This window comes from Manis pentadactyla, chromosome 4, assembly GCF_030020395.1.
Source record: "Manis pentadactyla isolate mManPen7 chromosome 4, mManPen7.hap1, whole genome shotgun sequence".
NCBI lineage: Eukaryota > Metazoa > Chordata > Mammalia > Pholidota > Manidae > Manis > Manis pentadactyla.
Window position 1 is genome coordinate 168,979,984 of NC_080022.1, and position 27,357 is coordinate 169,007,340.

General features: G+C 55.9%; 1 protein-coding gene and 1 long non-coding RNA gene across 6 annotated transcripts in view; one reads left to right on the forward strand and one right to left on the reverse strand.

Moving 5' to 3' along the window:
- Nucleotides 1-855: 855 nt before the first annotated feature.
- LOC118934693 (uncharacterized) lies at nucleotides 856-16,034 on the reverse strand. 2 transcript variants are annotated; one of them, XR_005033559.2, is made up of 3 exons: nucleotides 15,106-16,034; nucleotides 12,630-13,369; nucleotides 856-1,029 (listed from the first exon to the last, which is right to left on the reverse strand). It is a non-coding gene; the product is annotated as an uncharacterized LOC118934693 (long non-coding RNA). The 2 variants fall into 2 exon arrangements; XR_008997378.1 differs by lacking the exon at nucleotides 15,106-16,034 and having other exon boundaries at nucleotides 12,630-13,697.
- The window catches only part of RARA (retinoic acid receptor alpha), a 42,671-nt gene continuing 20,100 nt past the window's right edge, over nucleotides 4,787-27,357 (forward strand). The window contains exons 1-2 of one of the 4 annotated variants that reach the window (XM_036930360.2): nucleotides 4,787-4,923; nucleotides 25,279-25,831. In XM_036930360.2, the coding sequence (XP_036786255.1) occupies nucleotides 25,654-25,831 (178 nt within the window). In that variant the 5' untranslated portion in view covers nucleotides 4,787-4,923; nucleotides 25,279-25,653. Of the gene's footprint in view, nucleotides 4,924-13,850; nucleotides 14,019-25,278; nucleotides 25,832-27,357 lie in introns of those variants that run through there. The other 3 variants (XM_036930359.2, XM_036930362.2, XM_036930365.2) reach the window with 3 other exon arrangements.

A 27,357-nucleotide genomic window follows, 5' to 3' on the forward strand; every position in this document is an offset into this window, starting at 1 on the left:
AAGACTTTCAGAAGGCAATGTGAAAAATTGCTCCTCAACTGTCCCACAGTCTTAGCTGCCCTCAGATGAAGCCATTTGTTTCCAGATAGTTTGGGGTGGGATTTTCATCTAAACTTCATCTTTTCCCAGTCTTACTGGATATATTAATCTATATGGTTACTCAAGTCTCCCCTTTTCTAGATTTAATTTGCAGTAGCATTAAATGACACTTTGTGACAGGGACACCAGAGGGCACCATTATAACACTGACTGCTTTGAAAGTGCAGGGATGGGGCTAAGGTAGTTTTTAGGAAAAGGGGTTGGGGACGTGAGTTTGATTCATTTGGGAGATTGCTGTATTTTCATAACTAAAGCAAACATCTGAGTGTAAACTATGTGATATGAATGGTCTGAGAGCCAATGACCAAGTCTGCTTCCCCTTGAGCGCTTCTGCTCCCTCTGCTTATCTGACATGGACTTGAGTTTGGGAACTTGATCTTTGTACACATTATTTATTGGCCACTCTTTCATTCATGCTGCCTGCTATAGCCTTGCTATGTGATCTAGACTACAGCAGGTGGTATGGGACAGAAGAAGGGCACACAGAGAGCCCTCTGAAATGAACACCACCCATTGGTGTGTGTAGCAGAGCATACATGGTCTGTTGACCGGAGTCTGAATGTCATTCTAACCCTCACACTCCTTTATTAGCACATTCATTCCCTCTGAGGGCCATTTGCAAGTGGGGAACACAGTTCTGTACCTAGAAGCTGGGAGAGTGGCTGGGGCTATAAGGGTTAACAAGCATAATTGCAAAGATTGTCCGAAGGCTGATGGAAAGCAGAGACTGAATGGGATTGAGAACAGATGCGAGGCTTGATTTAAATTACATTTTATTGGATGCTGCAGCCTTAAGAGACGTGACTGCTTTACAGTTTGTTTCCACACTGTGGGCAGCTGCTGTCTGTTCTGTGTCCACAGTAGGATCCTGCCCAAAACGGAGTGGCCTCCCCACCTCGTTGTGTTTGAGGCTTGGCGCCTTCCTCTGAACTGTAGGGATTGAGTCAGGAACATGGCTTGACTCACAGTGGGGCTGCTAAGTATCCTCTGTGGCTCTGAGCCAAAGTCACATTTGCAGATTCAAAGGGGCCAAATTTCTTTCCCCTATACCTCCTTTTCCTTTTCCGTGGTATCTGGAAGTAGGGTTTTCTGTGTACTGGTTTGTTTGTTTCCTTCAGTTCTCCCCCCACTGTCAATTTCTAGGTCACCGCTGCTCTTAAGGATTTCAGCAATTGGAACAGGGTTGGTTCTGTCAATGATGCGTGAAGCTGACTTAAGAGTCCCTGGTTGGCTTCCGCTGCCCTTGTGGGAGCAAAAGCTGATGTATGTTTGTCAGTGAAGTCGTAAGTGTAATTCAGACAGCCAGGGAGCAGATTGAAAGGAGGAAGAAAGTCTTTTTCTTGCTGGCGTTCTCACTGAAGCTGAGAGCTATGGGAAGGTGGTGGGCTTTTAGAGCACTGGGATGGGCTTGTGGTTACTAGTTTTTGCCAGGATTATAGGCTGTTTCACACAATAGTGGCAAAGAGGCTGACCCACGTTCTTCCTCTTGAAGGTGGGCTGTCTATATCCTGATTTGTTTATTTTTCTTCAGAGAAGCAGATTAAGCTTCCATAGAGTGTTGGTGGGCATTGCCATATAAAGAATATAATAGACAATAAAATTGGTATGAGTTTCAACCCCAGAACTGCCACTGACATTTCTGGCTCAATGAAGACTTGCCTGTAGCTGGATAACTGGCAGGAGTGTGTGAGGTCCAAGCTACCCAGAGATCAAACAAGTTGGCAGAGCTCTATTCTCTCTTCCCCCATTGCTCCCTGCCTTTATTAACTACCCTTTTAAGATATGTACACCAATAAGAACCGGGAAGTAGGAATGAGATAAGACTTGAGGAGTTTTAAAAATAATTTGTTGAGAGGTGTTACCTTGACTGCTGAAGACCAAAAGAATGCCAAGGAAGACCGAGGTTTATTTACATTGGTGTCTTTCCCCAGCACCCGTACCTGGTAGATACTCAAGAAGCAATTGTTGAGTGAACATATAAATATGCTAATAAGTAAGATGCTCCTTTCCCTCCAACTTGAGAGCAGTTCCAATCTGGAGGTAAACATGCTGGTGCCTTTGCACTGAGGTGGAGCAGGCCCCTGTAAAAGAGGGTGCTACAAGTGGAGCATTTATTGGCCTCAGAGATGCCTTCGAATCACTCCCTCTGATGTAGTGGTATTTTGCCTGAGGCAACTTCCATGTTGCTCCCAGGAAGCCAAGGCTGTGGGGAAAGAGTCCTACTATGGGCTGGGAAGAAGGGTGCCTATTGGGGTATTATCTAGTGTCCCCAGAGACTGGCCAGAAGCTGTTCCTCTAGTTGGCAAGGGATTGGGGAGGAATCCACCTTTGATGTCCCACTTTAACTTGGGAGGTCAGGTTCCTCCTGAAAAGGTGCCCCCTAAGACATTCTTTTTTTAAGGTACAAACACGGCAGGTACCCTGTTCTCAGAAGAGGTGCTTTCTGTAGGGGAAGAAGGCGTGCCCTCCGGCTTCCCCTTGATTTCCAACCCCAGGCCCAAGGCACTGGCAGAAACTAATTGGGTACAAGGAGCTTGGGTAAAGGCTGTCTGAAGACTGGCGAAAGGAGAAAGCCAGCGCCTTTTTAAAAAAGCTCTAATTGCGTTCTGAATCAGCCTGGCTGCCTTTGATCCCTCCTCTGTTTCCCACACTGCCTGGAAGCGCCAGATCAGCACTTTATAACAAGGGTGCGCCTGCTCCCCACACCCGCCCCTCCGCTCCTGACGCTCTCTGCTGCCGCCATCCACTGCTTGTCTCCTTCAGTTAAGATAATGAAGATGCTGAGAGATAAAATGTGTATTTAATAAGGGTGGGGGTAGGGAGGTGGAAGGGGGCAGCCAGACCTTCCCTAGTTTGGGGCTTAGCCAAGGCTCAAGCTGAAAGCAAAGCTAGAGTAAGACTTGGCCCCAGGGTGTGGGGGTTTCTGGGCCTCGATCCAGCTGACTTCACTGCTGTTTGCCTTAAATTCCCCCACCTCCACCCTCTCCCCCACACTCCTTTCCTTCCTCTCCTTGCTCCCAGTGGGAAAAAGGAGTCTTGCTTCGACTTTATTTTCAGCTGGTAACTTGGCCTTTGGTGTGGTGCCCCCAGCCCCATAGTCAGCGGCAAGGTCAGGCTAGGGCAGCCCCCTCTAGCTAGGCCTGTAGAAGCTGCGGGTTCACAGCGGGGGGTGAAAAAAGCTGGAGTTAATGAAGACCAGCTGTTAGTCTGGGTTCTGCCTACAGTTAGCTGGAGGCCAGCCTTTGGTGGTGGTTATGAGGTACAGGGGTGCGTGACCTCCGTCCCTGGGCACAAGGATATCCTGTGGCAGCTGAGGCTTGTGCTTCTCTCTGAGCTCGGTTTTATCCTTAGTTTGTAAGGGAGTAGTCTGTTTCGCTCTCCCCTTAGGCCTCCCCTCCCCAAATAACATTCAGCCCTATTGGGCTTTGTAACTAGTGGTGGCCCAGCTGAGATCTGAGGATGTCCAAGCTCTTTTGTAAACATTCATTAACTGCCTGGGAAGAACCAAGAGCCCTGGTTAACAGCTGGGAGAGAACTGAGGCACATTAGGGTGAAAGGCTTGACCTGAGCTCACCCCATGGACTCCACCCTGGGGCCCTCCATCCTTACCATCTAGCTCTTTTCCCGGGTTCATCCTATAGGACAGAAAGACATGGAGGCAGTGCTGCTGTCCTCTCCCCTTCCAAGAAGAGGCCGTGCCTCCCTGCCTTTAAGTCTGTCCCTGACTTGCCCTGGCCCTTTACCCCATGACATTTTCCCTGCTCTGCTGCTACCAGAAATACGTGCAACTCTCCTTGCAAAATGTTTTACCTCCAGCCCTCTGTGGACTTCTCATCCACCTTTCCCTGGCCCACCAAACCTGAGTTGTCCCTTTTGAGCTACTGAGAAGATAGGCTATCCTAAACTGGGTCTGTAACCTTGAAGTTGATCTAATTGTGTTAAGAGGCCCCCTACCCCCTTGTATTTATGCCAAATGATACCTGGTAAATAGTCTTTCCTAACTTATTCTGGTAGTTTCAGGATCCTATTAAGGGCTGGGTAGACTAATTGACCCCTAGGTTCCGCATCCTTTTCTTCCATTGACAATTTGCCATTTCTGGTGGTGGATGTAGCACAAAGTCCCCTGGCCTCCACCTGCTCATATTCTCACCTTACATGTGTATCTGCACACCTCAACACACTCCCCTGTACATATGCCTCAATCTATTAAATACCACTTTCCAACTGCCATGCAATCATACTGCCCTTAATACTTGCTGGAAACCAGGGTTTTTCCCAACCCTGGGGTGGTGTAGGTGGGGATGGGGAGCCCATGCTATATCTATGACAGGGAGGGTAGACATGAGCACCCATGCAAGTGAATGTCCCCTTCCCCCAAATTCTCAGTAGTTAAGCAGCTTCGGAGTAGTAAGTCAAGGGCTTAACCAGGTCTTCGGCGCCAAAGCCTGAATCTGTCTGCTTCAGGCAGGCAGGAATGTCTTCCCTCCTGTCTCATCCTACCCTCAGCTAAAGTTATCCATGGTCTGTGTATTTGAGACGGGACTGTTCCTGTCCCCAACCTATGACTCACACCTTCGTCTTTGTCCCAGTGAGTTCTTTCTCCCCATCTGCCCTCAGTTCTGCACCCGCTGACCCAGTAAGGGTTGGTGAAAGAGGGCGGGGATAGCCCACTGTATGGAGTGTGGGCTTTAGGACCCAACGGGAACCTGTGCCTTTTGCAGCAGCCTAACCCAGAAGCAGGGGGGAATCCTGAATCGAGCTGAGAGGGCTTCCCCGGTTCTCCTGGGAACCCCATCGCCCCCCTGCCAGTACGCACCTGAGCAGGTAGGACCATGCACACCCCTTCCCACTTCCCCTGCGGTCGCCTTCCACCGGGCTTCTCTGTTTCTGGTCTGGTCGTTTCCCTCTGGCCAGTTCAGGCTTTCCTCATCCCTCCTCCCCCACTGCTCACTATAGTCCTGGGAGGGAGCCTGGGAACAGTGGGGTGTCCGAAAGCTCAGAACCCTCGCACCTTCCAGCGCCCTGCCTGCACTTCTCGGAGGCATTCACTGCTCTCCAGCTAAGAATGAAAAGGGGGGAAGGTCTCCCCAGGCCCCACGCCCTTGCACCCTCCTTTGCAGTATTGCCTAACACCCCTTCCCCCACCTCACCTCGATAGGAGAACTGGCAGTGCTGGGGTAATAGCAGAGGGAGCAGGAGACGGACCTGAGCCTCTCTGGGGGATTTCTCTCTTGCTTCCTTTCTTCATCAGCCCAAGAGCTCAGGACTTCACCCACACACACCCCCACCTTGTCAGGGAACTAATGTCCCTTTCCAGGCTCATCTCACACTTGGGTGGCCAAACGCTTTCCTGGAAGGTAGTAGAGGTCGAGAGTGGATTTTGGTGACATTTTCCTCTGAGGAAAGTTCTTTCAGTGTAGAGCCCCCATCCCTGCTAATACCTCAACACCTACTGCAAAGAGCCCTCCACTCCCACCGCGCGGGCGCGCGCGTATGTGTGTGTGTGTGTGTGTGTGTGTGTGTGTGTAGGCCATGTGGTTGTATGATCTATTAGCTTTGGATTGAGGTGGCTGTGTGCATTGAAGGAGAGAGATCCCAGAGTGCCGCCCAGGCCAGAACAGGCTTAGCCCAGATGGCTGGGGAAGGGGGTGTGGACCAGATCAGGGAGGCCGCTGAGCAATGCCAGCTCCCTGGGCTCCTTGGCTTTCAGGACCTCAGGCTCCTGGTGTTACCCTGAAGCTTCTGCCCTTCTGCATGCTCTCCTGGAGATGGCTGGATGCTACCTATTGTTTACAGCAGCTTATTTTTCCCTTCAGTGGGGGCTGACAGTCCCCATTTTCTGAAGATCTAGGGCTTCTCATTCTGGTTTGGTGGGTTTGCAGGAGGGCTGTATGACTTGTCTGAGTAACTGTGTGTGAGAGTGTGTATATTACCTCTGGGCATCTTGTGGACTGGGGAGAGTGGTGCAAGGGATGGGTCACTTTAGGGGAGCCCCTCTAGCTCTCTGCTAGGATAGGTGGCATGTCCCTAGTTGATAGCTGTCTACAAGGGGAGTGTGCTTTGCATTCCTCCATGACTCCCTGGACCCCCTGAAGGTTGGTTTTGGAGGAAAGGGTGGATAAAGGAGTGACTTCAGACTTAGTTCTGCTCTTGACCCAAGAAGGCAAGTAGAGATTCTAGAGTGAGCAGCGGACAGAGAATCAGAAGTCTGTATTTGAAACTCAGCCTGGTCATTTAACTATGTGCATTTATATGGGTCTCTAAGTCTCAGTTTCTGCATTTGTAAAAATGACTATCAGTGATGGGGATAATGCCATAAAGACCCCATAAAACAGTGTGTACTAAAGCCGAGTGCAAATGGTAGTTATGGTTGGGAGGGGGAGTGTCCTAGGATGGGATTCTCTTCCTAAATCGAGGTCAGTGTCTCTGCCTTCAGTTTCCTATCCCTTTCCTTGCCCATCTTGGGGATGAATGAACCAGGTGGGGCTATTGCCCCAGGGGCCACAAAAGTCCCCTAACACAGGTGGCCAGAAAGCCTGTAGTTAGAGAAGACATCCCTCCACAGCTTCATCTCTTCTGGGGCTCCACACCTTCTCCCCGAGCCCTGTCTCCGCCTTCCTTCTGCCATTCCTGCTCAGCATCCTTGTCCCTTTCTCTCCCCTGCCCAGTGGCCTCCTTGTCCAGCTCACTGGGCAGGAGCCCTAATCTGATTCGACAGCTGAGATATGTGTGGTGACTGAGAACAAGCAGGAGGGAAGCCAGTGGGAGGATGGTATGAGGGCTGCCCTTGGCACTGCCCAGGCCTCCTAGGCACCACCTTGGGCCTGCTGACTCCTGGCTTGGCTTGGCCCCAGGGAAGGGGTGCCAGAGGAAGCTAGGAATGAAAGGGCTGGAGTCTAGAGATCAGGGGAGGGGGAAACACACCCAGAACCCCAGGGCCTCTTTGATATTTGGTGGCCTTAGTGTCAGTATCTCCAACTGACCAGGAGGAGAGTACAGCATGTGAGAGCCAGGCTGGCCCCACTCCACCCCCTTCCCCAAGGCCCCACCGTCTTCTCTTCTTGTTTAGAAATGTGTTTGCTTTCCCCGTCCAGCTTCTTTGACCAGTTCTTCCTTGTGGGTCACATCTGGGAGCTGCTGGGGGTACCATGTGTCTGCTTTGCTCTGGCCAGTTTCCTCCCCTCCAGGGTATTTCTCTCACTCACTCCCTGGGCCAGGTGCCAGGACTCGTAGGTTTCCCGCCTGCCTCCGCGGGTCTGCTCTGGGGGCCTCCAGAGTCAGAGTCACTAAGCTGGCTTCCTTCCTCCCATGTGGGGAGGGCCTTCTCCCAGGGCTGGGAGGTGTCAGGAATCCCAGGTAGGATGGGGTGGGCACACCATGGCCCCTGGCACCATAGCACCCCAACTCTTCGCTCCTAGCCTCTGACTTAGCTTGGGGGCACAGCACATGCCCAGCCTGGTAGGCACGGCCTGGTCTTGACTCCAGGCTTCCATCTTTACATGTGAGTAGCCAAAATCTTTCGCTATTCTTTTTAGCTTTTTCCCCATAGTATCTGGGGGTGGCTATTGAAACCCCTGTGTTCTGCACCCACACATCTTGGAGAGCAGGGGATTAGCATAATTGAGGCTGGGGCACTATTTTGTTTTCCCTCCAGCTGGGCCAGGATGAAGGAAACAAACTTCCCCATGCCAATTCCCTCTGCCCTCAAAAGACCAGTCGGTGGAGCCAGGCCCTGCCCTCTCAGTGCCCACAATGTGGTTGGCACTGATTTGTCAGAAATTGGGAAGGTTTCCCTCTAGACTGCCTGCCTCTTTTCCTCCTCTGGCAGGGTAGGGACAGCTCTGTGATTGTAGGCACTTATGGGCAAGCCTGCCCTTAGGGAAGGGGTGTGGGATGCCCCTGATGGCCAAGTTGGCAATAGCCCCAGGCTGGAGTGCTGGACATGGTTCGGAGCTGGGAGTCTTGGGGGGAGAGCAGGACATGGGCCTCCCTGCCCCCCTCATTTCCTGCTCTTTGGGCAGCTGTGGGCGAGAAAGGCTGCAGGGACTATTTTTAGTTGGTCTGTCCCCTGGCAGGAGGGACGTGCAGAAAAGCACGGGGCAGGCAGAGGGGCTGGCCAAGGTGAGAGTAAGCACACGGGGGTGGAGGAGTGAGGAAGGGCCAGAGGGGCGGCAGATAGAGCACGGAGATTGTGCGGTAGGGGGAGGGCCTTGTGGAGAGGGTCCTGACCCAGGCAGGTAGGCTTGGCTGGGCAGAGGAGCCCTGGGGACCCTTCAGGGATCTCCATGTCTTACTAGACTTAGAACTGGAAGGGATTTTAGAGGCCATCTAGACAGTTCCCCCCACCCCCTGGCAGAGGGGTAACTGAAGACTGGAGAAGGAACGGATTTGCCCTAAGCCACTCAGCGGGTCATTGGCTGGCGACCGGAACCCAGGCTCCTTGCACCATTTTCCCTTCCTCACGGTCCCTCTCCACACCTGGCTGTGCCTCCTTCCCCTACTGCAGCAAGGGCGGCCTAGGCCAGGGCGCTTGCTCTGTTTCCCTCTCTGCTTGTTTGTGCAGAGTCCCCGGGAAACCCCAGCTTGGTTTGTTTATAAGTCTCCACCATGTGGAGAGAGTCTGTGTCCAGGCTGGAAGGAGGTCAGGTTTGGGTTTGTTTAGGTGGCCTGTGGCCACTGGTGTGAGTCGAGGTGCTGGGCAGCTTCCAACAGGCTCATAGCCTGGTGAGTTGTGGGGCTTGGAGACACCTTAGAGAAGGGACATCCAGTCTAACTCCATTTTAAAGAACCAAGAGGGCCAGGGATTTGCCCATAGTTCCAGGACGACAGAGAGTAGAATGTAGGTCTGCAGACTCCCCAGAGCCCTTTGTGAGCCCCCCTCCTGGCACACCTGGACACCTGGGTTATGGTGGTTGTTTGCCAATCTCCCCGACAATGGAAGGGAACAGGGCTGAAGATTGGGGATTACCACAGGCTTGCAATTCCAAGTACAAAGTGAGCCCTCTTCTGAGCCCTGGAAGCAGGGGCAGTAGGTTGAGGTATGGGGGGGTGGGGGGCACAGGGGTACAGGGCGTGTGCTGGCAAAAGCTTGGTGGAGAATGGTGGTCCCTCAGAATTTGGTCTCCTGCCTCAGCCTCATCCCCAGGGCCACTGCACTGCAAAAGGGGCAGGCGAAACCATTCCATAGACTATAATATGTATGGTGCCCCTGGAGTTGCTCGGAATCCTGCCTATGAAGACAAACATAGTGTTTCTGTACCCCACTTTCTTTCTTTGGATCAGCTTCAGATCCAGTTGGAAGGAGTTGTTCCAAACAGGCTTTAATCCAACACCCACTCCCCCACCCTGCCTCCTGCCATGTGACATCTCCTATTGCTCTGCTCTGGACCCTCTCCCAACCAAGCTGGTCTCAGTGGGCCACAAATTGTGCCTGCAGGAGCCCCTCCCCACTCTCCACTCAGTTTCCATGTCTCTGGGGGGCTGACTTATCATGCCTCCATCAGGCCTGCTGCAGTGTGTGAGAAATCAATAGTGCAAATGGATTGAGGTTGTTCAGCCTGTCGACTCCCCTTGGGCCCCATCAACTCTCCTGGGACTTAGAGAATTACGCAGTCCCCTTCTTGCTCAACCTACACAGAGATACACACACCTAGTGGTTGTAGCCAGAGCAGGGAGCACAGGAATTACTCTTTCTGTCCATCTCTGTCTCTGTCTCTCATTTTCTCTCTTTCTTTCATAGACTGGGCTGGTCTTAGCATGACAAATACTCTTGAATATTTATTTTCTAGCTTGGGTGAAGTGGGGGTGGAGGGTCTTAGACGGCAGTAAGCTGCCAGCCAGAGGTGGGAGGGAAGCAGGTGAGCTGGGAGACTCTACCCAAGGAGGAAGACTAGCTGGGGAAGGGATTGGGTGACAGCCCACCCCGTCAGCCTCTGGTAACTCAATCCCTGCACTCCACCCTCCCGATTCCCCTCCTGCTCAACAACTTCAGCAGGGCTGGCAGAAGTGTGTATGAGTGCATGTGTGGGTGGCGGGGAGAGGGGCCGTGGGGGCAGGAGGTGCTGCCAGGACATGTTACAGGAGACTCACAGCCTGGGTACAACTTGGGTGGCAGGAGGAGGTGGGGCTGGTGGGAGAGTGGGTAGTGAGTGATGGGCAGGGGACAGGCTGCAGCAGGGCAAGGCAGCCCAGGGGTCTCACAAAACATTTGCCCTGGAATAGGGCCTGGCATGAGGGGGGTAGGCAGTGAGGGGGCAGGGGTACATACAGCCATGGCTTGTCCCAGGATGCCTGTTCTTCACCAGGGGGCGCATGTAATTATGGAGAACACAGCCTGTCCCTGTCCCCAATTCCTGGGCTGTGTCTGCTGGGCATCACAGCCTCGGTGACTAAGTCACTTCTGTCCTGGGGCTGGCAATGTGCCAGGCTCAGCTCTTCTCGGTAGGTGAGTCACTGCCCTGGCATCTCCCCCGGATGCAGCTGAGTCACCCAGCCGTGCCTGCTGGGCAGGTGGGCACCCTGCTTGGGGTGGGGCTAGGGGACTGTGTGTGTAGCCCCCAGTGTTTTCTCTGATCTCTCTCTGGAATGTCCTGGCCCCACCCACAAACCTGCAGAGCCAAGTGAGGATGGTGTTTCTCCCATGGTCTCTGTTGAGGGGGTAAAGGAAGAGGCAGCAAGGAACTGTGTAGAAGTATGTTTGATTTAGAATAAACAGCAGGGGATTTGAGGGGACTGTGTATTTGAATCTTAGCCCTGCCATCGACAAGCTGTTTGACCTTGGGCAAGGCAATTTCCTTTTTGAGCCTCAGTTTTCTCATCTGAACAAAGGAGCAGGAGCCTTGCCCTAGATTACCCTTTGGGACTGTAAGACTCAAATTGGGTGGGGCCCTAAGGCTGCTTGTGGGCGGAGCTCCTTTGGGGAAGAGTTGGGAGGCTGGGGGGGGAAGAGGCGTCAGCTGGGGCCAGTTCACGTTCCAGCAGGCATGTCCCACCCCACCTGCATCCAGGTGGTCTTATTGGAGGGTCTCCCATCTCTGTTTAGACTACTGCTGATACTCTTGGATAGGAGTTCCCCACAGCCTGGGAGAGGGAGGCCTTGTTTTGCTCCAAGTGTGGGCCCTCCTGGGGTGAGTCTGAGCTATTTTGTCTCTCATTGACTGAAGGGGGCTGTCACTGGCCCTGCACCTATCAGGGCTCTCTCTTGTGCTTCCTTGGTTTGGAGAGGGAGCCCTGTCTTGGGACACCAGGGCTCAGGCTCCTCCCCCAGCCCATCTCCTTCTGTGTGCTGGAGGGGAAAGAGAGGCCCCAAGAAGGAGTGCCTTTCCTAGAGTGAGGAGCCCCTGGGGCTAGCCTCTGCTAGCCTCCTGCTGCCTCCTGCACTCTTCTCTACCCCTGAATGAGGGTCCCTGGAGGGTGGGGACCCTGTTGTGGGTCCAGCCCAGCTGGAGTTCAACTACTGCTGTAGATTGAAGACTCCTGGCCCCCCACCTGGGGACCTGTCCTGCTTGGGTCAAGCTTGGGTAGGGCTAGATATTGGACAGGCAGTACTGGGTGCTCTGGGCAGGGAGGGAGTGCCCCAAAGGTGTGCAGGCCCTGCGTTTATACTCCTGGATTCCAGTTTGCAGTGCATGAGTGCCTGACGCCCTGTGGGGAGCAGATTTGTGGGTGCATGAACTTCTTCACTCATATGCACATAGGCCTACTACTATGTTTGGTCAGGAGTGTGCCCCACCCTCTGTTTCATGACCTTGTACGTGCACAAATGCCTTTCTGGTATGTGCTTGTTCTGTGTGTTCATGGATGTGGACAAATACATGCCCTGGGTGTGCATGTGGAGGTGTACAATTGTGTGCTCTGAATGTGCATGTGAGTGTGCATATATGGGTGTCCTGGGTGTGCATTTACACACCTGAATCTTGGCGTGCACGAGTGTACCTGACTCTACATGCTGGCAGGTGTATGTGAAGGCCACCCATTGTGGGTGGAAGTGTAGCTGTGTTTATGCACGCTTGCATTTTTATGTCCATGATCCTTCCCATCCAGCCTCGCCTGGAAGGAAGATTGACTGAATCTAGGCCGGGAAGAGCCTCTGCGGGCTGGGGGTAAATGGCGCTGAGTCCCCTCCCAGGCTAGTTCCTCACCTGGGCAGCGCCGCCTGCTGCTGGCTGGGCTTAGAATGGAAGGCTTTTGGGGGAGGAGGGGGGCTGGTGGAGAAGGGGTTAAGCGTCGGCGTCCACATCTGGGAGCCATTGGCGCATTCCTGCCCGCTGAGCGCATGTTTGCGGATGGATCTGGACGGGACAGGGCAGGGCAGGAGGGGGTAGGCGGGCGGTTCGCACCGGCGGACGGAAATCCAGACGGGAGCTAGAGACAGCCCGGCCCAGCGGGCGGGAAGGGGTCTGGGAAGCGCTGCCCGGTGCTGCTGGGCACCATTCCCCTGCGCCGGATCTCGGGGCTGAGAGTCCCTCCTACCCGGCTTGTCCTCTCTTTCAAGGCTGGGGGACTAAAGCTGGAGAGAGACAATCAGATACCTCAGTTCTAGACCCCGCGGGGCAACCGGTTTGAGCGTGGACAAAACCCGGTGTCTGTTCTGGCCTCTGGTTCCTCGTCGGGGGGCGTCGGGCCGGTGGGTTTGAGAGATCTGCCAGCTGGGTCAGGCTGCGAGTCTCCCCACTGGGTGGAGGCCTGGGAATGTGGCACTTCCCCTTCCGGTGGGAAGTCCTGTGGGGACACTTTTGGCCACTTCTCTGACCCGGAACGGGGAGCGGGGCGTGTTCCCTGATAATTCTGCTCTTGTCCCCGTCTCCCACCCCCGCTTTTGGCTACTAGAGGTGGAGACATGATCCTCGCAAACGGAGCAGAATGCGAGGGGGCTCTGGCTTTGTGCGGACTGGAGTCTCTGCAGATGGAGAGTGGTTCAGGTCCTGCCCTGCTGGAACAGGAATGCAAGCTTTGCGGGGTCCTCCAGCCTGGGCCGGGAGAGGGAAACTGAGCCTGAGAATCTTTTAGCCTGCAGGGGTGCTCCTGGGCGCCCCCTACTCGGCTCTTGGATCTTCCAAGATCCCTTTTGGAGGGTGTTGCTGAGTGGGTTGGGTTGGGCCAGAGTTCCTCCGATCCACTCGAGCTGAAGAGGTCTTTGGAGGAAGAGGAGAGGAGGTGTATATGAGGTAGTTCTACCTACTCTTGAACTCTTTTGCAGATGAGAATATAAAGATTCGGAGAAAGAAAGATACTTGTTGGAGGTCACACAGTTCTCAGTTCCAAGTGGTCCCTGGAAGAGGATTATAATTATTGGAGTTAGGGGCTTGACAACTAGGGCAGAAGTCACTGTATTCACTTCCATGTTATGCCACAGCCTCTCTTCTCCCGTTTGGGAGTGGTGTGTGTGTGTGATCTGTGCCCCCCCTGTGAGTGTGGGAGGAAGGGAGTGCGATACTACACACTGCAGTCCTTTCTCCGCCGAGCTCTTTTTCCATTCTTTCCGCAGAACTTCACCCCCTCCTTGCTCTGAATCGCGTTTTGGGGCGGAGGGAGGGATCTCCCAGATTCCCACGGTCCTGCCTTCTGCTAGACGCGGCTCCTTTAAGACTCGCCCGTCTCTGGGTCTGTAAGGGGCGGGTGCGTGAGCCCCGGGTCCACCCCTAGCTGGTGATAGGCCGGGGGGCGGGCCTGAGGGAGAGGGCCTCCCTTCCATGCTCTGTACCCTCCACCCCTCCAGTCTGGGGCTCCGGGTAAAGTTTCAGCCTCCGCACGTGACTCGCTATGGCCGCTGCCTTCGCCCCGCGCCCCTGAGCCGCGGCCCCCCAGACGGCTCCTCTCTGGGACCCCCACCCTTGACGCCGAGCAGCACCAAGGCTCAGGGTCTGGGCAGAAGCCGTGCTCGCGGGCTCCCCGGAAGGATTGCTACCCCCGGATGCGAGGTACCCTCTCCCCTGGGGGGTTTGGAGAGCCCCCAACTCATTCAGGCAATGGGGCCCCCTGGCCTGCTGCTGTTGGGAGCTGAGCGTGGGGACGGGGAGCCAGGCGGGTTCATACGGGAACCCGGGATTTCCTGGGCTTCCCAGCCCGCCGCCGCCGTGCCCAGGGTGGGGGAGTCGGGGCTGTGCGTCTGTCTGCGCCCGTGTCTTCGCGCGCAGCCGTGAGGCAGCCGGGGCCGTCTGCAGCGCGTGTCCCCAGCGCCCGAGCTGTGGCAGAACAGCCGCTGGGAACTTCTGCTCCCTGTCTCTTTTTTTCTCTTCAAAAACAAGCAAAACAAAAAGACTTCCAAACCTGTTTGGGAGAGATCGGATGCCCAACGGACTAGCCCCCTCCTCTCCCTCCTGTTATCTGAGCCGCCCTGTGGTTTGGGGAGAATCAGCTCGGGGGCCCACCCCGACCAGAGGCAGCCGGCTGGGGGGCGGGGCCCGCTCAGCTGGTGTCCCCCGTAGAGTGAGGGGAGCAGACAGAATTGGGTGCGGGAGCCAGTGCAGTCGGGGGAGGGATGTCTCTAGGTCTGGTGCTTCCATGGGGTTGTGAAAGCTTTTCAGGGTGAAGGGAGGATGGAACAGACTGGTCGTCTTCCTCTGATGAGGGCGTCGAGGGTGTCTGGGACCTGCCACCCACGAGGTGGGGAAGCTGCTAGCCAGATGTGACTGTGGGAAGCGGGTGCTGGAGAATCAGCTTGGCTATGCCCTCTCTTCTCTCTGGGGATTGCCCTATTGTCAGGCTGCGCTGTGGAAAGGGAGACAGGCCCTGAGTGTACTAAGCTGGGAATGAGGACCGACTCATATGGAAATCACACAAGAAGAGCTCTTCAGCCTTGGCCACTTCCTCACCGTCCATCCTATCTTGGATAGGATGCGCACAGGCTGGCATGGAGGGGTACCCTTGGCCCTTACCTGGTGCCAGCTCCCTCTTCAGTAACCAGATGGCTTTGTGCCTGTGGGCTGTGCACATGTGTGTATGATATGTTCTCAGAGGACTTGTTCCTGGGAGCACTCCCTCAATCTCCCACCCCCTGCTCCTCACCTCCAGCCCTTTCTTCTGCTCCTGACCACCATCCCTCCTCTAGTTTCCTGGTTAGGAGATTCAGGGATGTCTCTTGTCCTCTTCCCTGGCTCCAGTGGTCACAGGGCAGGGTTGTTCTGGGGAACTGTTCAGTAAGGACACCAGGTCTTGCTGGGAAACAGGCTCAAGCCCCAAACCCCTCCAGGGCCTTGTACTTGATGGGGAGGCTGCACCGGGGAAGCCCCAGGTTGGAGTCGGGGTGGCTTGGAGACTTGGGGCTTCCCCCTGTGGCAGGGGGTGGAGATGAGTCTGGGGGAGGGAACAAGACAAAGAGTATTTGGAGCTGGAGGAAGGGGGGGTGGCTGTGGAGTCAAGGAGTTTGTGGCTATGAAAGATGTTGGTGCACTGGGAGGTGTTAGGACATCATTTCTTGCTGGTAGTCTGGGTCATGTCGGTCCTGAGACCAAGCGGTCACTGGGGTCAGACTCAGTAGGCCGTTGGGAACTGAGCATCTTGGATTTGGAGGGAATTTGAGGGTGTGAGTGATCCTGGATGAGGTGGTGAGTGTAGGAGTGTACCCACCAGACTGCAAGGCCAGTGCACATGCAGTGAGGTGTCCCTGGGCTTGGAATGGCTTAGTCCTGGCCACTTCCTTCTAGGGGCCCTAAATCTCTGTCCTTCTGTTTGCCCCTGCTGCCACCTCTCTGGTCCCCTTCCTACTCTCAACCATGTGGCAGCCTGGCAGGAAGCTAGCTGTGGGCAACCCCATCCTGATCACCCCCATGCCTCCCCTGCTAGGCATAGTCACCCACATGTGCCATGACGTGGTTCCTGCCACCCCATGTAGTGTCTTGGAGAGGACATTGTCTGAGTGGCCCTTCAGGTCTGTTTTGGGGGCATTGGCTCAGACCCAGTTAATTAGCTCCCCTTCCCCTAAGTCATTTTTGTCTTGGAAGCTAGCTCTGCCCTCTGGAAACTTTACCCCCAGGCCACTCCTTGCTCAGATTTTAGGGTCTTTGGTGAGGTGGTCCTCAGAACTGTGTGACAGGGTGGGGCCTGCCCCAGAATATAGACCTCAATGCTCAGCTCCTGTCCTCTGGGTAGCATGGGCAGGGCAGGGCAGGACCTAAGCCAGGCTGGCGGTGTGGGTGTGCTTGGGCTTCTGTGGGATCTGTTCAGGAGCACTGTCTGGGATCTGGCATAATGGGCATCTGGGGAAGGCAAACCTATCCCTGTGACAAATAAGTGGGGTAATCTCTACCTGCTGAACACCCTGTGCCTCTTTCTGGTGGTGGTGGTTTGGGAGTGTGCGAAGCTGGCAGGGCCCCTAGTGAGATGACCAGGGTTGTCTTGACTTACTGGGTTTTGGGAAAGCAGTGTGGCAACTGATACCCCAGCTCCTAGGGCTTTGGCTGCACATCCTCTCTGAGGCCTGCTGTCTCCCTCCCTCTTCTCTCCACCCTCCGGCTGCTGCCTGGAACCCACACGGTTTGTGGGGGGATGTGGGATGGGGGCAAGGGCCTGGATCTCCGTGTGTGTCCAGGGAGTGTTCTGAGGATTGGCAGGATAGGCTGAGGGTGTCTGGGTGTCCCTGCAGGGTGGGCGGTGTGCAGGGATCAGACTCGGAGTGTGAGAATGTGTCAGCGTCGGTGTGTCTGTCCCCAGTCTGGCTCTGGTGTGGGTGTCTCTTGCTTTGTCTGGATCTTGCCTCCCACGCCACTCTCCCCCCGCCCCCCACCAGCTGTGAACGCCTGCTTGCTCTCTCTGCCCACAACTGGAGCCTCCCTTGCCTGTTCCTGGAATTTGGAGAGGAGGAGGAGGAAGAGGCAGGCAGACAGACCTCCCACATTCTAGCTTGCCCGCCCTGCATCAGGGGGAAATCAAATAGGTGCTATGGAACTAAGGTTTCCCTGCATTCCCCAGTCCCTCCAACACACATCATGGAGTCCAGGGGGCCAGGTCTTATAGAAAGACCATGGGTTGCCCTCTACCCTGCTGGGGCAGTGATGCTTCCTTCTTATACCTAGCGTCCTGCCCTATAGGGCCCCTTCTGGGACCTCCAGGCACCACTGTCAGCCTGGGGAGCTGGTGGGGGATTAGACTGCTGCCAGTCTGGCCAGCACCTGTTGCCAATCCCCAGCCTTGTAACTGGAGCTGGTCAGGGAGGGGGCTGCAAATGACAGGTGGAATTTCTGCAACCAGGCAACCCCCTCACCCACTGGATATGCCTTTCCCTTCCGGGCCGGAACAAGGAAAGCCTGCCTCCCCTCTCCAAGTGTCAACTTGATCTCGTGGATGATGTCCCTGTCCTGCCTGTGGGGGCAGGACCTGGGAGACAGCATGGAGATGAGTTTGCTGCAGTTTGCCCAGTGACTCCCACCTCCATCACTGGCTGCAGAGCTGGGCTGCCCTTGTTCAAGTTTTCTGAGCTCTGTTGCTCTGACAGGGCTGGGGGGCCTTGCAGGGTGGGAATGGGGGTGGTTCTCTGTCAGTGTTTTAATTGCATAAAAACTGGGAGCTCAGCTCCGGGCCAGTGGGGAGTCTGGGTCTGGCTGGCCGCCCGGTTTGGGCTAAATATAGCCTGGGACATCTGCAGAGAAGGGGAGGGGGCAGACGGAGGTTCCATTCCCCCTACCTCCAGCCAAGGTGCCCTCGTCTGGGCGGGCACCTTGGAGCAGGGAGGGGTATTCCGTAGCACAAAAGGCAGGGGAGAGGCGACGGGGTCTGGTCACCGTTGGGACATCGCCTGCCTGGAGGCCACTAGATGCCTGAGATGAACCCGGAGGCTCAGGACAGGGCTGGAGCGGGCGCGCCCAGGCTGGGTCCAGTGGCTCTGCTCCCTTTCCCCCAAGAGCTGCCTGACCTCAGGCAGTCTCCTCGTGTCACTTCGCCCGGCAGTGTGTCACCATGACCTGCTCGCTGTGTGCCTGTGTGTACACACCTACCTTGGAATGGCTCCATCCTTGCCCCTCCCCGGAGCCTCTGTCCCTTGGGTCCCACTGCAAGGTCCCCAGCCCTCCTTCCTTCTGTCCCTCGCCCCACAGTGAAACCTTCAGCCCAGGAATCGAGACTTGAGAAGGGGAAGCTGCGGTGGGGAGTTCTCTGATCTCCAGTCACGGCAGGAAGTGGAGGGGAGGGGGACCAAGGGGGGGGAAGCGTGAGTGGCAGGCAGGGAGGGAGGGCCCGTCAGCCCTATGACCAACTGTGCGACTGCGGTAGGGGGTGGCCACTCTCCCAGCCACCCACCTTTCCTCCAGCCCCAAGTGGGGGAAACTCAGGGGACAGCTGATTCCCCAGGGGCTCAATCTTCATCACCCTCCCAACACTGAAAAAAAAAGTCTTCCTGTCACGTGGCCGTCACTTCCTGTCCCACTGTGGTTCCCGGGATGTTTGTTGTTGGTTGCCATGGAGATGGCTGCCGTGGGCACTACCCTTGTTCTTGTGGGGAGGGAGCTGCCCCTTCCTCCAGGCCCACGGTTGGGGGCGGGACTTGAGGGACCTGCCTGGAGGGCCATTTCAGGCTGAGTGTGTGTGGTCTCCGATGCCCCAGTTTCCCCAGGGCCCCCCCAGACTTCTGTCTGTGGGAAGGAGTCACAGCCACCTACTCAGACTGAGGGTTGGGGAGACTGTGACCGCATCTGGCTGTGCTTGACTGTGACTGATGGTGGGAGTCTGACTGTGCAGACCCTTTTCCTTCTAGCCGAAGCCATGCTGCCTCATAACTACGCCAGTTCATGGAACCTCTGCTCCCTATCTCCTTTTATATTTTGGGAGGCTTCTCCCATACTGTGTCCTCATGGAAACTACCTTCCCCAGGGAGTTTCTGTGACTTCCTGGGGCCCAGGCTGGAGTGGGAGGGGCTCTGGGCAGGATCCCTGGTTGTGTATGTTTTTGAGGATGGGGAGGTGGTGGTCTGCAGACCCTCCCCAACAACACACAGCCTGCATGAGCTGCTCCCTGATCCTGCAGGCCTGTGCTTTAACGGGCAGGCCATGGGACTTTGTGACCCATTCTCCCCCCACCCTGTTCAGCTGAGGATGGGTAGGGGAAGAGATTCCCCCTAGTTCTAGCCCTGAGTAGGTGGGTGTGGGTTAGAAAGTTTGGTGGGGGTGGTGTCAATAGACAGGGGGCATGGGGTGGGACCCCGCCTGACTCAGGCCTGGTCTGGGGTCAGAGCCAAAAGGATATCCTGAGGCCGGAGAGGGGGCGCTGCGTTCCTGGCTTCCCTGTAGCTGGGGTGTCCAGGGAGGGGTCCTGGGAGGGGGCTGGTGAACACTGTGTCCTGCTGGCAATCTGTCTGTCCTAGGATTCCAATCTGGCAGTCTCAGGGTTGGGACAGAGCTGAGGGGATGGGAGGATTGCTGTAGCCTTACACACACACACACACACACACACACACACACACACACTTGCTGTGTGCCCCCAGTGTGAGAGTGGTGTGCTTCCTGCACAGTGGAGTGGGGAGACAGTGGTGAGCGGGCAGCTGCTAAGCTGAGGGTGGGGAAAGCCCCATACCAGGCTGGGTGTGAGGCCGGTGGTTTCCAAGCTGGGGGGTCCCCTTTTGTCCGTGCCCCTTTGGTCCCTCACTCGGACAGAGGTGCCTTTGTTTGGTCCACACACTCTTGTGGTCTGGCTGTGGCCTCTGCAGGCTCATCTCTTCCTCTTCCTGTTTTCTTCCTTCCCCACGGGTTGCTCCCTCTCCCTGAGGCCTGAGCTGCCCCCTGCCCTTTCACCTACTCTCTCTGCCCCTAAAGAAGATCAGGTGGGAGTCTTCAGCTCTGGTTCTGTGTGGGTCCTCAGCCACCCTGGGCCTTGGAGGTCCTGAGCAAGTCACCCACGGGTCTTTGAGGTTTGGTCCCTGGAGGTGCAGCAATTGGAGACACTGCCCTGCCTGGCAGAGGTCCTCTTTTCGTCCTCCAAGAACCTGTCCTGTCCAGGGCGTGGGCTAGTCCAGTTGCCTTCTCTGCCAGGTATTCTGTCCCCACTGAGACTGGCACGTGGTGATCAGGCAGCCCTGTGTGGTGGGGGAGAAACTTGGGCCGGATGAAGCATCAGCTGGGGAGACAGTGGACCCACTCTTCTGGGACTAGGCACTGCTCTTGAGGCGCTGGGGCAGTGACAGCATCCAGAGAAAGATACTGGACTTCGGCCCTCCCTGACCCCCCCTGAGGATGTGCTCAGGGCCTGCCCATGCTTGGGACAGGTGTTCAAACAAGCCCTAGCTCTGGCGAGGCAGGCCTAGGGTTCCTTGGGGCAGGTGGGGAAGAGGTGCCCTCCTCCTGTGCCAGCCTCCTTCCGGTCACCCTTCTCAGGCCCTCCTGGGGTGGTCTTTTTCAACATGAGACTGGTCTTGAAAGCTTCCTGCAGCCCTAGCCCTGGTGAGCAAAAGGTAGACAGAGGACCAGAGTGGCTGGATAGTGGGCCTGCCAGGGAGGAGAGGGGTGAGAGTCTTGGCCATGCCTGGAAAAAGGGGAAAGAGGAGCAGTGGTCAGCATTGCTCCAACCTTTGCCCGCAGATCTGAGAAGCACGGGGGAGGGGAGAGGTTGTGGCTTTGTGTGTGTGTGCTTGCTTGTGTTTTCCTGGAAAGTTTATAAATAGTTCCAGCCCACTTGTTCTGGTTTGAAATATGCCCTCTCCCGCCCTGCCCTGCCCTGCCAGCTCCTGGCAGGGTAGGGGGTCCAAAGGGGCCAGGTCTTTGTTTCTGCCAGGACTGGTGTCCCTGACCCCCAAGTCCCCAAGGAGAGCTTGAGCGTTGGGTGTCATTTGCCTATGATTCATTGACTGACTAGAATGCTTAGGAAACCTGCTGTCTCCCCTTCTTCTCCGCCCCCCAGTCCTGGTCCCCTTCTCAGCTCCTCCAGGACTGTCTGACTTCTACTCCTTGGGAGCCCGAGGAGCAGAATGAAGGAGGGCATGAATGAAGAAGGGGGGTGAGCCAGGTGGGTTTGGGGACCCCTGGCTCCTCTCCCCTGAGGATGGGGAGGAAATGGTCCAATTCTCTATCCCCCACCCCCAAATCCAAAGGTTTCCCTTTTTTCATTTGTGAAATGAAAGAAAGGAATTTGGGAAAGGGTTGTGATTGGGCCTCCACCCATACCCCGAATATCCGTCATCTGCACCCCTCTCCCGGAGCCCAGTTCACAGGTGCTGGCCCTGGGTGGGGAGAGAGAAGGGGAGCAGAGACAGAGCTCAGGGTGGCGCCGGGTGTGGTGAGAGGTGCAGGGAGGGCCCAGCTGCCCAGCACCTCCATGTGCCTGGGGCTGGGCAATGCGCTTTGCAGACTTTTGTCTCTTAAATCACACAACCAGTTGTTGAGCTGGGCAGCTCACAGGAGAGTAAACAGAGGCTTAGGGAGGTTAAGTGACTTGCTAAGGTCACCTAGAGTGGCAGAGCTGAGATTTGACCCTTCAAACCTTTGGTTTTTTGTATCATCTTCACAGCCCAGCCAGCTGCGGTGCGTGACACTGAGGAAGGGATCCTGGCACATTTGGGGAGTGAGCAAGGTCCCAGTGGGCAGGAGTGGGTGGCTGGTGGCAGGACTCTGGCCCGCACCCACTTCTGCTGTGCCAAGGCTAGGCTGGTTGTGCTGAAGGTGTGGGCCTGCGGTTTTCTCTCCCTAGGGGGAGGGTGCCTGTGGCCGTGGAGCTGGCGGGCATAGGGTGGAGGTTGGATGTGGTAGTTTGTTTTCCCTTTCTTTGGTGCTGGTTTCAATTCTCTGACGGTGTCTTCTCCACCTCTGGGTGCAGGGGGCTGGGGCTCAGGCCTCTCCCTGAGAGTCATAGCTTCAGAGGGACAGTCTGAAGCAGGGCCTGTGCTCTTCGGCCCCGCCCCCACATCCCTGACCTTGCCCTTCCCTGTTCCCCAGCCAGCCTGGCCCTTGGCCCATTTCTGTGACCTTTACTCCTCCCTTGGCCCTCCCTGGGGGAGCTGAGTAACTTTGCACCAAAGTTTGCAGGCTGAGCTGGGTTAGAGTAGTGAGGCTCCGAGGGGGCGGGAGGCCTTCCAGTCTCTCCCACCAGTGTGTATCTGTGTCAGGGGTGGGAGGGGGTCTTGAATATTGGTCCAGTTTCAGACTCCTCAGGGACAGGGTTGAGGCAGTAAGTTGGCTGTATTTATGTGACTTCTGGGAGCAAGGGTAGGCTCCAGGGAGGCCAGACTGGACTGACTGAATGTGGCCCCCTACCCTGCAAAAGCTGTATCAGTGCACTTGGGGTCTATAGTGATTGGCTTTCTGGGCCTCAGACGTGAACCCACTGGAGTACCTCTTGGAAGATGCACCTCTGTGCGTGTGTTGGGAGCTGGACCCCTAGGGAGGCTGGTAGAAGCCAGCCTGGCTGTGTGAGGGCCAGGAAATGTACAGTTTGGGAAATGGTGGGGCTGTGGTTGTGTGTCTACGGGAGTCGTGTCCCAGGGCCATCTGTGCACACAAGCCCTGAACTGTGTTCATTGTGTGGTAGAGCCCAGGTGTGGAGAGATGGTATCTCCAGGTTCCCTCTCCTCACGTGCATGCCCGCACACACACAGGCTGGGGCACGCAAGCGTGTTCTTGCCCACCCGGATGCTTTCCATAGACCTGCATGCGTTTCTGCAGTGTGTGTGTGTGTGTGTCTGTCAATGCTGCTGAGGCGAGCCAACCCCTCCCTCCCTCGCCTGGCTCCCCCAGCTCAAGTTCCAGTTGTGTGGGGCCCCACAAGGGTGTTGGGGGGGTGGCCAGGGGAGACAGCTGGCTCAATAGGTGGGGCTGATGTTCCTCTGACGTCAGTCCTGTCAGCCTGGGAGGGAATTGGCAGGGGCCTGGGGTGGGAAGGGGGCACCTCATTCAGGAGGAGTAAGGAGAGAGGCCCTGTGGCTGTCATAATTAGTAACAGTAAAAATCCTGGTCACTAACAAGGTCCAGATTTCACTTCTGGGAAAACTGTCCCCTCCCTAGCAAGTACCTGTCTCTGCTTCCCTCTGCCTTAAGCCTGGCCCAGCTGGGACCAGAAGTCCTGGCCTCATCTACAGTGGCCTTGGCAGGAACTCCCCCATCTCAAGTGTGATGGCCACGTGCGTGTCCCCTGGACTCCAGGTCTGAGCCTGCAGCCGGGAGCCTGGACTCTGGTATGGCTTGAGTTTCCGGGGAAAGGGTTGGGAATGGAGGTAGGCCTTATCTCTGTGGCCCTGTTTGTCTTTTCTCATTTCCTTTCCTTTCCTTTCCTTTCCTTTCCTTTCCTTTCCTTTCCTTTCCTTTCTCCCCTCCTTTTTAAAAATTTTTTATTTTGGTATCATTAATGTACAATTACATGAGCAACATTATGCTTACTAGACTCTCCCCATTACCAAGTCCCCCCCACATACCCCATTACAGTCACTGTCCATCAGCGTAGTAAGATGCTATAGAATCACTACTTGTCTTCTCCCCTCCTTTTTTAAATTTCTTCTTTTTAACAATTTTGTTGAGATGTAATTCATATACCATAAAATTTATCCATTAATGTGTATAATCCAGTGGTTTTAGTACATTCATGGAATTGTACAACTATCAACACAATCAACTTTAGAAAATTTTCATCATTCTGAAGAACCCCCATTTCCATCAACAGTCACCTCCCATTTCCCTCAAACCCCTGCTCCAGCCCTGATAACCACAATGTACTTTCTGTCTTTATCAATTTGCCTATCCTGGACATTTCATATGAATGGAATCATACAATATATGGCCTTTTAGAATGAGCGTAGTGTTTTCAAGGTTTATCCATGTTGCAGTGTATATCAGTACTTTGTTCCTTTTTATGGGCAAATAATATTCCATTGTATGGATCTACAACATTTTATTTATGTTTGTCAGTTGATGGATATTTGAGTCAGTTCTGCTTTTTGGCTTATGAATAATGCTGGTATGAACATCCATGTGCAGGTTTTTGTGTGGACTTACGTTTTCCTATTCTTGGGTAGATACCAAGGAGTGGAATTGCTGGGTCATATGGTAACTCTGTGTTTAACCTTTTGAGGAACTGCCACACTATTTACCAAAGCAGCTATACTACTTTACATTCCCATCAGCAGTGTACAAGGGTTCCAGTTTCTCCACATCCTTGTCAACACTTGTTTTTACCAGTCTTTGTGACTATAGCCATCCTAGTGGAAGTGAAGTAGTTCACTCTGGTTTTGACTGGCCATATTTCTTTTTGTCCGTCTTTTCTTTCGTCTCTCACATATATATATATATATGTTGTGTGTGTGTGCACACATATATAAATACAGGCAAATGTATTTATGCATAACCTCCTATACCTCAAGTGGATTTGAAGCATCCTCTTGTGGTTGCTTCTCTTTTTCGTCTCTAACTTTGCTCGTCGCTGCCTGTCTCAGTGTGTTGGGGAATCTGAGTTCATCCCTGTCTCTACCCCATGGTGTTATCTGTGCATGTCCTCTGGTCCCAGCTGTTCAAACAGGGTATGGGTCTATGTCCACACTGGTAGCGGGGCTTTTCATTTCTGCAGACAGAGTATGTGGGTAAACTCTGAGATCAGTCTTCCTGGCTCCTTTGCCGGGGACAGGAGGCTTCTGCTCTGGGCAGTCCTTGCCTTCCTGACACACTGCGCTCCCCTAGCCTGGCATGCTGTTCTGCACTGGAGGAAATGTGCAGGAATCCTCAGTTCTCATTTCCCTGTCTGTGTGTATGTAGATGGGCCTCCTCCTCCGGCCTGTGGGACAGACCCATATGGGGTGCTGGGGCTTGGATTTGGGGGGAAGTGGTATAAAAGAACCCCCTGGCTTAGGAGTCATTTTTCTGAGAAGTGCCAGTGGTTTAGGGAAGCGGCTTTTCCTCCCCCTTCCCTCAAGCACATGTTCTGTGCATCTTGACCTCAGGTAACCCGCATTGGAGGAAGGAGGGCCAGCTGCCTTCCTCTGCTGCAGGGATCCTCTGGGGTGGCATCGAGGACCCTTTCCCCTCAGAATTGTGGGTGAGAGGCCTTCTGCAGCTCTGGGCTCTATCCCCATCTCCCCAGCCTGGCTGTACTATCCTGCCACCCCCAGCAGTGTCTGGGCCCTGCTCCCAGGCTGTCTCTGCCAGCCAGGCATGGTGCCAGCTGTCTGCTCAGCTGGGTGCCACGGGAAAATCTCCGGCCGCCCAGGTTGGGGAGCTCCACAGGGAATGCCTGTGTGCCCGCCCCTCAGTGCCCACTCAACTGTCTTTCCTCTTTCTGCAGCATCGCAGGACATGGCCCCCCCAGCCGCCTAGCCGGGGCCCATCTAGGAGAGGCATCCTTTTCAGCGTCCTGAAGGCCAGCTCTGGACCTTCCCAGGAAAGTGCCAGCTCACAGAACAGCTTGACCAAAGGACCAGCTCTTGGGACGGCCCCAAACCAACCTGGCCCCCAGCTAGAGTGGGGTCTCCAGGAGGCTGTGGTTAGCCTGCTGGTCTTGGACAGCAGCTCCAGGACAGAAGGGGGGGTGGGCTGACCACCCAAACCCCCTCTGGGCCCAGGCCCTATGCCTCGAGGAGGGGCGGCCTGAAGCCCTACGGAGCTTCCCGCCGGAGCTTCCCGCCAGACTGTCTGCCTGCTTCTGACTCTGCTGCTTGGCATGGCCAGTAACAGCAGCTCCTGCCCAACACCTGGGGGAGGGCACCTCAGTGGGTACCCAGTGCCCCCCTACGCCTTCTTCTTTCCTCCTATGCTGGGTGGACTCTCCCCGCCAGGAGCTCTGACCTCTCTCCAGCACCAGCTTCCAGTTAGCGGCTATAGCACGCCGTCCCCAGCCAGTAAGTGGAGTGGCGGGAGGCACGGTGGGAGGGGAGGGGACTGCAGAAGGCAGTGGGCCTCAGGGCCTCGTCTCTGGCACATCTGCTCGCCGCAGTGGTTAGGTCTTCTCCAGACAAGGGAGAGACCATTGTTTGGGAGGCTCAAGGATGCAAACCCTGTCGGCTGATGGCGGGGGGGGGGGAGGGGTGTTTGATGTTGGGGGTGGCAGAGGGAGAGAGGAGGCAGGGCCGCCCCTCAGGGCCCCTCGAGCCCCTCCTGTGTTCTGCCGCTGTGAGGGCCTTATAAATAGCTACAAGGACTGGACACAGAGACTGGAGGTGGGCAAACAAACCTCTCAACATTTGGTGGAAATGGCAGTTCTGCCGAGAGCGGCATCCCGCCTCCATCCCACCCCGTCCAGGGCCTGAGGGAGAGAGAGGGCTTGAGGGAGTAGACAAGCAGGCCTGCTGGAACCCCTCCTTCCCCTTGCCAACTCTACCCGCCAGGCTGGGATGTGCTTTCCTTTGAGGGGAGAGGGAGAGGGAGAGGAGGGACCCATGGGCAGCTTGGTGGCCAGGGCAAGTGTCCCAGAAGGTCGCTCAGCCTGGATTCTAACTGGACGCACACGCGCTCTTGGCAGGGCCTGTGTCTTCTCTCTGCCTCTGCCCTCTGCCGTAGGGGTCGCCTTTTGGCTGGGCGGGGGTCTCAGTACCCTTCCCTGGCTGGCTGAGCCAGGTAGTGGGAGGTGGCGGCAGCTACGGCCAGCTGGCAGAGTCCAGGTCTCGGGCCTGCCAGGCCGCTTACAGTAACTCTGGCCCCCAGGGCCCAGCTGGGCGCCAGGCCAGGGCGAGGGGAGGAGGGAGCCGGAGCCTGGCCTGGGCAGGAGGGGGTGGAAGCAGCAGAACGGGCCATGGGCCGCTGGCTGGCCGGCCAGCTGCTGACCTGGGAAACTTGTCCCACTTCTTCTGGCAGGCAGGGACTGAACACCCTGCCCCGGGCACCCACTGCCCTCTCACAGCCACTGGCAAGCTGCCTGGCACCGTTGCCCTGCGCGCCTGGCTGGGCGGGGTCAGCAGTGCCCCCTTCTCAGTGTGGGGGCAGCACACTCTCCCCGGGAGCCAGGGAGTCTCTTTGTCCCTGGGGCAGGCCCTGGCTGGACGCCTCACTGCCCGCACTGGCCAGCTGCCCACCGCCACCACTGCTTCCTGGATCGCCTCCTCTGGCTCCACCATGACCCCCTCCCTCCCAGGCCCCACCAGCTGCTGGGAGCAGGGCCTCCATGTCTGTGTTCCTTTCGACCCCCACCCTGTAGGCCTAGGGGCCACAGGCAGGCAGATGCTGCCTCGGTTTCCACTGCCACCCCTCCTCTCACCTCCATCTCAGTTTCCTCCCTCTCTTCTGTCCTCGTACAGGGAGTGTGAGGCAGGCAGCACAGTGACCAGAGGTCAGGAACTCCGACTCTCGCCTTCCAGTCTGTGCTGGGTGGTGAGGGAGGCCCGTCTCTGGGGAATGGGTGGGTGTCTGTGGTTCCTAGCTTCTGTGTGCA